At 51.4% G+C, this 12,423-nt stretch overlaps 1 protein-coding gene across 3 annotated transcripts in view; it reads left to right on the top strand.

Moving 5' to 3' along the window:
* Positions 1-12,423, top strand: part of SPECC1 (sperm antigen with calponin homology and coiled-coil domains 1) — a 115,056-nt gene that overhangs the window by 63,437 nt on the left and 39,196 nt on the right. For all 3 annotated transcript variants that reach the window (XM_025192336.1, XM_025192337.1, XM_025192339.1), the window contains 4 exons: positions 3,013-3,158; positions 3,451-3,551; positions 6,069-6,150; positions 11,464-11,617. In XM_025192336.1, the coding sequence (XP_025048121.1) occupies positions 3,013-3,158; positions 3,451-3,551; positions 6,069-6,150; positions 11,464-11,617 (483 nt within the window). The remainder of the gene's footprint in view (positions 1-3,012; positions 3,159-3,450; positions 3,552-6,068; positions 6,151-11,463; positions 11,618-12,423) is intronic.

The raw sequence follows: 12,423 nt of genomic DNA, 5'->3' as shown, positions 1-12,423 counted from the left end.
CGGTTCAGAGCCTTACAAACAGAGCCCCCCTCCACCCTCCCATCATCTGCTCTTCTTAGCCCCATAACAAACGCATTAAGCACCCTGAGGTTTGCACCTTGTTGACTCACTATTATTCATGTAATCCAGACCTGAAGAACAAACACAGTGACCAGCTGCTGGCATTAGAGGAAAGCTCATTGCCTCAACTCTCTCACACTCCTGGGGATCAAGTGAATGATGATGGTATGTAAAACCTCTCTCAATTCTCCTGTGGCTGAAGTGCTTTGGCTTCCTCTTGAAGCTGCTCCGCTGCAGCTAGCGGCACTTGCTGCCTCGAGCTGCATGTAGCATTCATCTGTGTTTGAAGCAAAGCACGCGGCCATAAATGACTGTTTTGTGCAGGTTCTGCCCTTTCTGTAGGAAGGCTTCATTAAGAAGACCCAGGATATCCCCTAAGTCTTTGCCAAACCTAGATTGTGCACTGGGAAAAGTTGTTTTTGGTCTTCGGCTCCGGCTTGGCACTTATCTTGCTGGGTCATGTTCTCATGCCATCTTTCTGAATTCTTTCCTCTTGCAAGATGTATTTCTGCCGCCTTAAATTTTGAAAGCATGCTGGAAAGCCGGGTCCCTGGTAACATCCAACCTTTACTCTTTTATATAAAGGTTTTGCTCGTGTTTTGAGTGAAAGGCTTAGCACTGAGACGCACAAATCTCATGTTCCCCATTACATCTTGGATTGGCTGGTGGGACGTGCATTGAAGCCAAGCCCAAATGCCTGAGCACTGCTCCACGTGGCTTCAGTCTAGAGATTTCCACTCAGGAAGACCTCTGTGTTGTGAAACGCTTGAGTTTAATAGCTTCAGGGTATGCGTATCTCCGAGTCCGTGGCATCCACCCACAGCTCATGGTGTGCATCTCACCACGGACAAAACCTAGGACTGGCTTCCAGAGCTGGGCCGGGACTTTGATCTATCAAGGCGAAACCTCAGCTTGGCTTTGCCCCCAAGCTGTTGCAGTTTTTTCAGGTCTGTGGGCACTCGCCAGCCTTTCGGACTCCGGTTATGTGCCGTGCACTTCACGCTCGCTCTGCCTTGGAGACTGCACAGCCCTTCTGCACGGCAGTCTCCTTTAAAGAAGTAAAGTAAAGGGCAATGCGTTGACGTGGCCAGCTGGGCATCCTGAGATGCAGCTGCATCTCAGCAGAGGCCGGCCTCCTCTGGGCCTTCGTGCCTCCTTACAAATAAAGTTCAGACGCTGCTGCCTCTTAACAAGCTGCTTATGTTTTGTGAAGCCATGCGGGGCAAAGGAGGTGGGAGGAAGGGGATTTAAGGCTACCCATAAAACCCGGGATGGTATCCCTCAGACCTCGGCAAATCTCACCCGCTGTTTCCTTCTCTCCTTATTGGCGTAGCCGGAGAACGGGACTGAAATGGATTTTTCTCGAGCCATCTGCATCCGGAGCCCCGCGGCACGCAGGAGCCTGGATGAATTAGCAAAGAAGTGCCCAGTGTGTGCTTAGACAGCACCTCCTTGAGCGCTGCCAGGAACACGAGCATGAGTCATTCTTCTCCGTCGCACTCGCGGCACCTCCAGCCCTCTTGCATTTTGTAGCCTCCCGGTGATGCCAAAAGAGAGATAAAATTAAAGCGCCTCTAACTGCTATTTTTAGCCCAGCAGGAGTCATGCAGCCCCGTGGGCACTTTGAGGAAGGGCTTCATCCACCGCTCCACTCGCAGTTCATTTCTGCCTGTTGACTTCTTTTTTCCCGCGTCTCACCTATTCGTGGGGGAGCTGTGGATCAGTCCACGTAGCTTCAGCCGCTGGCAACCCCTGAACATAATGTAATACAGGCTTGGTTTGTAACGGATCAGTCTCGGCCACCTAACTCGAGCTTTTCTAGACCCAGCTTCTAGTTGGCTGAGGTCCCAAGGGCTCTCGGGAAAGTATACTCAGCTGCTGGGTAAGCAGGATATTTCATATGAATTTATTAATCTGTGTATAGGTTCTACGATCTTCTAGTCTGACCAGCATGACGCAGAGCAAGGACTTCCCTGACTTTGTCCCTGCCCTGGGTGCACTTGCCGTGCTTGACCTAGTGTGCGTGTTGCAGAAAGACAGGCAGTTTTTTTAATTAAAAATGTTCAGTAATGAATCAGCCACAGCTGAACAGTTTAATTAGCCCCGCTGCTAAGAAAAGCAAACCCCTGTGCTTTATTTCTAGTTTGAATGTGTCCAGTTTGCTTTCCCACCATGAGCCTTGAGATGCCGGTGTCCACTAGACTGAGGAGACCACTGTCGAGGTTCTTTTCCACACAAGGGCTTGTTGGTTGTGAACAAGACATACCTGAACTTCCTCTTGGATAAGCTGAACTGTTGAGCTCTTTATTATATTGTAAGGCAGGTTTTCCAATCTCTTAATCATTCTCCTTACTCTTCTCTGAACCCTCTCCAATTTACCCGCATCCTTCTTGCATCGTGCACACCAGAGCTGGGCGCAGTATCGGCACTGCCAAGCACAGAGGAGACAGTAATGTGGCCAAGGATAACATCAGTGCTTGTGGCCCCTGTGTGGCACTGGGAACGTACGTGCAGCTGATTTATGTCCCATGAACCCCAGGTCTTTTTCAGAACCACTTCTCACCTGAGCCTGGCAAATTCCCAGGCGCCCGGTAGTCGTATCTAGAACGGGAACGGACCAAATAGCGACCCATGGAGCAGGTAACAGGACTTGAGACAGGCAGCGGTGAGCCTGGAGGTGTGAGGACAGGGTTTTGAGAGTCGGGAATCCCGGCTCTGGTGCTAAGCGTGCATTTGGACAAGTCAGGTCTCTTCTCTTTACCTTGGGTTCCTCACCGATAGGATGGACCGGTGTTTCTGGCCGCACGAGGGATTTATGCCGGGCACGTTGAAGACAAGCAGGCAGAACTCGTGCTCCAGCAGTTACTTTCCTTCCTGCAGAGTGTGAGGATTTTTCACCTCAGCCATGTGCTTCCTGTTGCCTCTGACTTTGTTCTGGTTTCTGCTGTGCAGGCTGACCACGGAGGAGGTGGACTCCACGGAGGCAGACACCACCAACCGCTGGCAAGGAGTCTGCGTGAGCAGGGCGTCCCCCACTCCCCCGGAGTCTGCCGCCACTGTGAAGTCGCTGATCAAGTCCTTTGATTTGGGCTGCTCAGGTACTTGAGTTCAGCACCCGGGGTCGGAGCCGATTTCAGTTTCTCACGGAAGTTACGGACACTTAGGACGTAGCAGCAAACAGCACGTGCTTATGACATCTGTTGCCTTCATCTAACGTCCCGATAGCGGTTTTTGGCAGGGCTAGAAGTGCATAGAGGCTGCTGGGTTGCTGCCAGCTGAATACCAGAAAGCCACTGGGTCCTTATTCTGAGAGGAGGGGGAGAAAACGTCATGACCCGTTCTTTCGGATGGATCTGAAAGGTTCCCTTTTGCCTTTTCTTCTCCTTGCAGGTAGCGCCGGGCAGAGCATCCCGGTTCACAAAGTCCCGCGGAGCCCTCTGAGTGGGATTCCAGTGAGGACGGCCCCAGCAGCTGCCGTCTCCCCTATGCAGGTACTAGCAGAGCGTTCCCTCTCCGCATTATGGAGCTGGGTAGTCGCAGGGTTTGCTCCAGCTGTGGTCTAGCTTCAGCACGTCGACATGCACGTGGCTGCCTCGGCAGGAAGGGGAAGCTCATCTATTTATTTTCTGTGGAACATCAAACGCTGGAGCCCTAACAAAAGGGATCAAAGCGAGCTGGTTTGTGTCCCCAGGCGGGGGGTGAACTCCTTGCAATCCAGCCCAGAACTTTAATCAGCGTTGACCAGAGAAGTAGGTTTTGATCGTTTAGATTGAGCTGTGATAAGCGTCAAACTAAGCCGGGCATTTAGCCTGTGCGTTTGAGAGGGGAAGGGAGAAGAGAGATGACAGATGTGCCTGAGGAGCTATCCTGCAAGTGCCCATGAAGCGAGCAGCTCTTCAGGGCTGATGGATAAGCTGTTATATCTTGCTTTCTTCCCAGAACATGCCTCTTCTGGGACGCGGTGCTTCTGGTCATCACCGCATCAGGCAATTAGCATGCTCTGAGTAGCCTTCAGGGCTGTTATGCGATATTTCCAGAAAAAAATGATCTGTGGGAGTGATGGGAAAGCAAACACAGCGACGCTCTCTGACTTTGGTGGTAGCATGCATGCCGTAACATTCCCGGCCCCTATAAAAGTATCTGGGCCTTTGTGCATCCGTTTGACCGGTCACTGTTCGAGTCAGAGGGAACATTTCAGAAAGCCGTGCTGGGGTTGTATGAAGTCTTTATGGATATTTAATGAGTGCTGATAAGGACCGATTCCAAAACAGTTTCTTTATCGAGAAGCAAATAGAAAACAGGAATAAATTACCTATTCCCTGGAAGCCAATCGCCCCATTATTACCAAGCATTACTAGTTGGTCAGGTTTCTATCGATGGGAAGCAGTAGAATGGCCAGTGGAAATCAGGTGAGTCCTGGTATGTATTTACTCTGCTATCTCCCCTTAGGGGAGTAGTTGCTGCCCCTCAACTTCCAGGCCCAAGCCTCTGGTGTTTGCTTTAATGCTCTTCACATGACACAGGATCAGATTAACGAAGGCAGGATGCTTGCACAAGGGCAGGTCTCCTTTAAGTACACCCAGAAAGAAATCAAGGTCTGCTTCTCTCACACGACATACAGCTAGTTAGGATGATGGACAGTTTCTCGGGTGATAGTTCTTCCTCGTTGCCTGCAATTATTTTCGGGAAGCTGGAGTGCTTATTTGCCTCTATCAAGCCCCGCTGGTGATTATATAAAAGCCAGAAGCAGCTGAGCCGATATTTTAGGTTGACCCACTGGGGATGCGTTCACTGAAAAGCATGGCCCATTGGAAAAAAAGACCGTGACAGCTATGAGACAGGTTGGCAAATGAGCTCAGAGCCCCAACAAAGCAACCCCGAAACAGGCCATTTTTAAAAGCCCGGTCCTGCAAGCTGCTGAACTTCACGCCTCGTGGGCTAAAACAGGACTTCGAGGTCCTTACCATTTTCCAGGACTGAGGCCTAAATGCCTGACAGACTTCCTAAAAAAAGAAGGCAGAGGATGCCTGTTTTGGTGGCTGCAAGCACGGGACATTGGAGTGGTGATTGGGAGCATGGGTGACCCCAGGAAAAGTACTTAGCAAGTGTGAGAGTGCGTTTCCTCTGTTGACTCAGAAAAGGAAGTAAGAAGAATGAGATTAAAGACTTTACATGACTGGTGAGGAGAGGCCGAGGGAACTGGGCTTATGTAGGCTGCAGAAGAGAAGACCGAGGTGGGATTTGGTAGCGGCCTTCACCTCCCTGCTGGGGGGCTGCAAAGAGGATGGAGCTGGACCGTTCCCAGTGGGGGCAGACGACAGGACAAGGAGCAATGGGCTCATGCTGCAGCCAGGGAAGGTTAGGTTGGATACTAGGAAAATCTTTGTCACGGGGAGGGTGGTGAAACACTGGAATAAGTTACCCAGAGAGGTGGTGGGATCTCCATCCTTGGAGGTGTTTAAAGCCCAGCTCAATAAAGCTTTGGGTGGGATGACTTAGTTGGGGACGGTCTTGCTTTGAGCAGGGGGTTGGACTAGATGTGACCTCCCAAGGTCCCTTCCAGCCCTCATTGTCTGTGATTCGATGATTAAACAGATGCCCTAGCAGCTTCTATTAATGCCAGACTAAGCGGGCAATGCTGCGAGTGGGAACTGGGCCTGGAAGTGAAAAGGAGCTCTTTTGTGTCCAATTCCTGGAGCAGTGGGTGGAGGAGGAGAGGCTGGGCAGAGCCAGCGATGTCCCCTGGGGCCCACAGCACTAAATTGTCTTTGGCATTTGGTTAAGAAAAGAAAATTCCTTGAAAGGAGCCAAACCGCCTGGTACTAATGGAGAAGCGTTATCCCAGGATCTGGCCAGCTGCGGGGCTCTGAGCAGGTGTATTCCAGCGTGGTCGTTGCCCTTCTTTCCTGTGTTTCATCCCTGAGTGAGGAAAACCTTTTCTCTGATTAGCCATTAGACACGCCGGTCATGTTTTCTGATGGCTCTTTCTGTGCTTGCTTCTTTTGCAGAGACATTCTGTGTACAATAATGCGAAGCCAGCCAGCAAAGGGGTTGCCAAACACTCGGACCTTCCGGACCTTCCCCTCGCAGGTAATCGCAATACGTGCATACGTACACACATACCAGCATAGCGTCTCTCGGGTGCTCCATCTCCAGCCAGACAATCCTTCCACTTCATCTCTAATCCAAGCAACACAGTGAAAAAGGAGCAGTATCTTCAAAGTGCCTGTAGATGTGAGAGATCTTATCAATTTTGCTTTGTTGCTGCACTCCCCTGTGGATTAGACCTCGAGAAGAGCTCTGGTATGTTATGCCAATGCAAACCTGCCCTCTTCACCCGAAAATATCGCTGGCACCTCCATAATCCAGCCAGTGGAACAGGAGATGATTGTCTTCGCTGCGGTGTGCCTGTATCTGGGACCAGTCCAGAGGGCTTTCTTTGGGGTTTTGTTTGCTTTGCAGTAGGGTTTCAGCTGAAGCGCACCAAACGTCTTCGGATCCAGATGCAGCTATTTGAAGAGCCGTCCATCTGGGCTCCGAGCAGAGCCGGTTTCCATCGCTCTCGAGAGATGCGTTTGTTTTTGTTTCACGCGCTGCCTTTTTTTCTCGTGTCACATAATAGTCTTTTCTGCCAGCATTTGTTTTTCCTTCCTCCTCTGGAGTCCCTTATCTTTATTATCTCTACCTATTGTTGCTTCAGTATCAAAACCATTATCTATGAACTTGAAGGCCAGAAGGGATGTTCTGGTCATCTAGATTCATAGATGCTAGGGTCGGACGGGACCTCAGTGAAATGCCCCCAAACTTCGGTGAGCAATGGACACTTGGTCTCCACCCCTTCGCTGGCACAGGTGGCTTTGGGCATTTCTCTCTGTGCTAATAGCAATTCCTTGCCTGGCTCTTTTAAATACCTAGTTAACATTTCACTGTCACTGCTCAAAGATGAACAAGTCGGAGCAAGAGGAATATGGCAGTATTGTCCCTGCTGCTGGCTTCTCCCGTCACACCAAGAACTAGAGGGTGGGGGTCACAACATCACTGGAAGGGCCTGGTTGCCTTTGAAACCCAACCCAATTCTGTCTGGGTTTCTGGAGGGCATCTTGCCTGGGACTGTTCATGCTGCTCGTCAGTGCAGAAAACCAGTTTCAGCTCTTCCAGCTGTACACCAGTCCTTGAAAATAAATGCAGCCCCCTTTCACAGCTAGCCACCAGCAGATCACTGTGCCTTTAAAATGTCATTTGAATTGAATTTTAAGACTAGAGCAGTTGGCAGCTGACAACTGCACAGAGCACCGGCAAGCCAGTGCTGTTCTGCCCTGCAAAGGGCATGCTGGGGCAAAGTGGTCTCCCCACCACTCCCGTACACCAATGAGTAGCTCTCAGCCATCTCCAAACCATCAAACGAGGACATGGTGGGGCAGTAAGATGGAGACTGCGCGTGGGCATGTCCCTGCTTCCAGCACAGAGCTCAGCAAAGAGACCGTAAGTTAGAGTGGCGGAAGAGCATGTATTTTCATACTTGGGAGGGAAAATTCCTCTAATTAAGAAATGCAAACATTCAGCTGGGGACTTTCAGGAACTGCATGTCTCAAGGGAGAGCCTTTGTGATGTGGACAGTTGTCCAAAGGAAAATATGCTGCAGCTAATAGCTCCTTCCATACAAGCCATTGCTTGGCAGCAGCTCGTGGTGACTTACCAACTCTTCTACAAGTATCTCACGAGCCCCAGTTTCTCGCTGTATCTGGGGTTTATCCAGTCCCAGGCATCCTCAGTGAAGTCTCTCACAGAAATGAAGTCGCAGTGGCTGTGTTTCCAATCTAAATAATCCCAGAAGGCACTTGATCCAAGCCCCAAACAAACAGTACTGAATCAAATAATATCCCCAAGGAAATTCAGAGTGAAGCGGTCTCCATAATAATAACCTCCAGGCTGGCTCCGTTCAACTAACATCACAACAGGGTGCCGTGGGGTCTGGAATATGACCCAAATGTACCCTGTTGCGGATACGTAGCTCATTGTCTATGAACAGAGCATTACTTTATGGTGTCTGTCCTGCCGTTTCCAGCAGGAAACTAGTAGGCAGGGACAAGTTGGAGGAAGTTTGGGATAACTGGTGCAGCCCAGGCCTAAGGCGTAGGGTTGGCACCTCATCACCGGCACTGTTCCAGGCAGTGCTGTCTCAAGCCTGATATCACCGAGCCCAACAACCACCAAGTCCCTGCGCTGCACATATCAGTAGATAGTTGGGGGCGAGGTTCCCTCCCCTGTATCCCATGCTGTCTGTAGCATTATTGTACCCCCTCTCCTTCCAGGGGGCTCCTCGGGTGTCCTGCACTCTTCCTGCTCTCTCTGCATTTGGGTCCCTGGAAGCTCTCATGTCGTCTGTGCCCATCCAGGATGCTCTCTTCTCCTAACTGTTCATCCCATACTTTTCCCTGTGAATCCACATCGAGTTCCTTAGTGTGGCCCTCCAGGAGCCATCCGGCACGTTCATGCCAGTTCACCACAGCATGCATTTGTGGCTCTCAGAGGCCAGCAAGAAGTTTTCATCTCCCTGTTTTACTTCTCTAATTCTATTAATTGCTGCATGTAGCGTGGTGTGTGCACTTCCATACATAGAATATTCATCTGCTTATGGCGAGGGTCAGTCCATGGGTGCCCATCTGTTCACTGTGGCTATTTAAATTGGGAGAAATGGTGGATGGTTTCCTGTAGATGAGGAGCAAGGAGGCTCTGGAGAAGGCAGGCACAGATGGAGTGCGTGATGGGAACCTGGCCAGCAGCACAGCAGTGGTCTTCAAACAGCAGAGAGGGTAACGCCTGGAGGCTGGAGCATGAGGAAACTGCTGGGCGATCGCTCAGAGCACATCAGGGCCAGACGTGCGAGGCTGCTTCTGGACTTACTTAGTGCAGCAGAGCAGAGGGCTGTTTTGGAGTAATTTTGGTGTGAGCTCTTGGCAAGGAAGGGAAGCCTGCCGTTTCTTTTCCCACTTTCCTGCATCGAGCGTTTAGAAATCGGGCATTTGCTTTTCCCAGTTTCTAGGGAATTCAGGTGATCCCCAATGGGGAACTGGAGGGAAAGGGCCCAGATTTAAGTAAGAACTGGGGGATCCAGCCCTGCCAAGGACAGAGTATCTGGAGCCAGACTCTGCCTGGACTGACACCTTCCCCTTCCCATCGATGAAACCAGTGAGCCCCTCTCCTCGCGTGGTGCCAGGGGGGCTCTCCCCACTTCTGTTTCTTCCCTTCCAAGTATATTTGCTGATGTGCCCACTGCTGTGCATCCGCAGCCTGCTCCCTGCGGTTGGGGCAGAACTGCCTGTGGCCGTCAGCGTGGGAGAGAGGCCGGCCGAGCAGCTGGTGGGGTATTTCTCCTTCTCCCCCTGGGGATACCTCTAGTTTTAGTTGGGGTGTGTGGGGAGCATCAAAGAAACTAAAACAGCCCTGGAACAGAATGAAGCCCTTTGCAAAACTGAAGGGGAAATACTCCCCGTAGAGACCATATGTGCGAGCAGGAATTGGGAGGTGGGTGGCTTTCCCGTGGTTCTTTGCTAGCTGCAGCGTGGGAGACCAGCTTTCTACGCCGTGCCCGTGCTGCTTGCCCAGAAACATCGGGTGTTACCCTCACTGACGGGTGTTGCCCTCAGCTGATTTTGCTTCCCAGAATAGCAGTCGGCACAGGCAGACAGCGGTGTTTCTTCCGTAACAGCGCGGAGCCTGGGACAAAACCCAGCGCATGCAAGTTTAGGCCAGGCTCTTGGCGGCATGTCCATGGGGTTGCTGTCACTGTGTCTGAGGGGGGCTGTAAGCATTATATCCACCCCGGGCGGGCACTTGGGGATAGTCGAGACCGTAAAACTGACCACCAGAGACGTAGGGGAAGAGCCAGCCTAACTCTGCGTGGGCGCTGTTCCAGAAAAAAGGTGACTCTAGTCTGGAGTAATTCTTCCACTTAACTGTGCTGCTCTAGCCCGGCTATCTGTTTCCCATGTAAACAAGCCTTGAATGGACCAGCGTTACCGCTTTCTTCCGTGTACAAGAACCATTACCTTAATTGAAGGCATAAACACTTTGATTGCAAAGAGCAGGAGACCACAAGTGGCTGCAGTGGCTGAGTAAATAGTCAGTAATGATCCAGGACCCTCCTGCCCTGACAGATAGTCATCAAGGGAACTGTTTACTGGCACAACAAGCGATTAGGCTCTGCGGACTCTTTGCTGTTTGGCTGGCGTTGCACATGAGCTCGGATAGAGTAATAGGAGTTTTGAGACCTCGATAGAGCTAAGATTAATGACCTGCTTTATTAACTCGTGCTTGCAGTAAGAAAGTGTAAGGTCTTTTCCACTCTCTCAGTACAGCCCTTGCAGACGGGCTGCCCCCGAGCAAAAACTGCAAGCGGTTCTTTGGAGAAGGTCGTGGGGGCTGGAATGAATGGCCAGCTTTGGCGGTGTGCCCTTCCTTGGAGACCTGTCATCCGGAGGGGGAACTTGTAGGCGTGATGGCACAACACAGTAGCATCCCCTAAGTTGCTCTCTGGGCACCCAGTGGACCCAGTGACTTTGTTTCAGCTCTTGTTGACGTGGAGGTGAAAAGGAGTGGAAGCATCCAGTTCATGTGCAGCTATTTAATACAAGGGAAGGGGAAAAGAGAAGAAGCAGTTAAATGTCCTGGCTTCAACAGAGCTCTAGTGTTTGTTTGAAGTCGTCTGGATTTACTGCAGATGATAGGGAAAGGCTTGACAGTCCTTGAAAGTTGGATTCTCGGTTTGCCTGGAAGAGACAAGCCGGTTACCTCGTGCAAGCTTTCCCTTTGCTGCTGCCAAACCACCCTGGATTTACATCTAGAGGGGCTTGGTCTCCGTGGCTCACTTAACTTGAGTCCTGCTAGTGCTAACTGCGGTGACATTAGCCCCCCTGGTACCTACTAGGGACTGGGCCGAGACTTGCCAAACTCGCTCCCAGCTGAGCACGAGGAATTGGATGTTTTTCACTTCCACCGCCAGCTGGATTTGAATCAGCAGCCAAAAGGTGAAAGGCTCTTCACCAGACGGCTGAAAGGGTTGGCCCGTCCAGCTGTCCGGCGAGGATGCCTAAGTGTCAACTTCTGAACCTTTGGGATTGTAGAGACTGGTATTTCCCTGTATTCACCTGAAGCCCCCACCCCACAGCAGGAACTTCAATCGCAGGAAGCCAGCCAGCTCGCGCTGTTGGAGTCATCAAAGACGCTGCTTGTTACCGTCACCTCTATCTGCCCAAGGTTTCCTAACCCCGCGTGTGTTTGGTGCACAGCCGAGTCCATTTGTTTGGAATCAAAGCACCGGGCTCTAGATTACGTGTTGTCTGGCAGGCAGCGATTAATCAAATGCCTCAAGCCGGGGCCTGACAGCTTGTTCTGTTCCCACAGACCTTCTGAAAGGGAGAAGCGAAGATCTGAAGCCCGGCCATTACCTCCGCAAGAGTCCCTCCCTGGAGTCCCTGAGCAAGCCCCCCTCCATGGCCTTCAACAGCAGAATGCTGACTTCCACCCCCGGCGGCCTGAAGCCCCAGAGCAAACTCAGGTACCAGTTCAAGGGGCTGGGAAACACAGCATGTTGGCAGGAGTCCCCCAGCCAGTTGGCAGCAAAATGAGTGTTGAAGCCAGTGGTTCCCAGGCTCCTCCTGCTAGGCATGCTAGCTAATGCCCTCCCATTCAGATGGGCTTGTTCTACCTGGCCAGGGGAGCGGACTTCCCCAAGCCTCCGACTTTCTTACCAGAATGGCCACTACTGTACAGAAAGTGGCATGACATGCTCTTATTGTGAAGGAGCAGGAATCTGGAGCCCGACTCAGTTACACGCCAGCGTTGGCGCAAGCACCAGTGGTCAGATGCCAAATTTTGATGCAAGGAGAGGCAGGAATCCTAACTGTGGCCCATTGTGTACATCTCCGCTGTGAAAGTGTGCAAGCTTTTCTGCACGGGCACAAGCCCAGCAGAGTATGCAGGTGAGCTGACCTCTGTCCTCTGCCCCCTGCCCTGTCTGCAGCACAGCTCCCATTGTTGCTAGCACCACTGAAGAAAAAGGTGTGCAGATTTTCTTAAGTTTAGTCAGGAATTTATTCTGCATGGACATGGCTGGAGATGAGTTCACGGCTCCAGAATCGTTAGGGAGCTTCCTTCAGTGCTTTGCTCAAAAGCCCTAGTTTTACAGGCGCCTTTTCAGATGCTCCTTGAAAATTTGCCAGTGTCTGAAGGGGAGAAGGCTGGTGGAAGCAGTGGTACAAGAGTCAGTCAATCCCATATGAACATGCTGGCATTGTACGGAGTGCTCCCCGGGTGGGCGTGTGACCCAGACTTTGCTTCAGGGCCTTGTCTCCAGAGGTCCCA

The sequence above is a fragment of the Alligator sinensis genome, unplaced genomic scaffold, assembly GCF_000455745.1.
Source record: "Alligator sinensis unplaced genomic scaffold, ASM45574v1 scaffold1642_1, whole genome shotgun sequence".
NCBI lineage: Eukaryota > Metazoa > Chordata > Crocodylia > Alligatoridae > Alligator > Alligator sinensis.
Note: the sequence above shows the minus strand (reverse complement) of the source record. Positions and strands in the feature narration are given on the sequence as shown.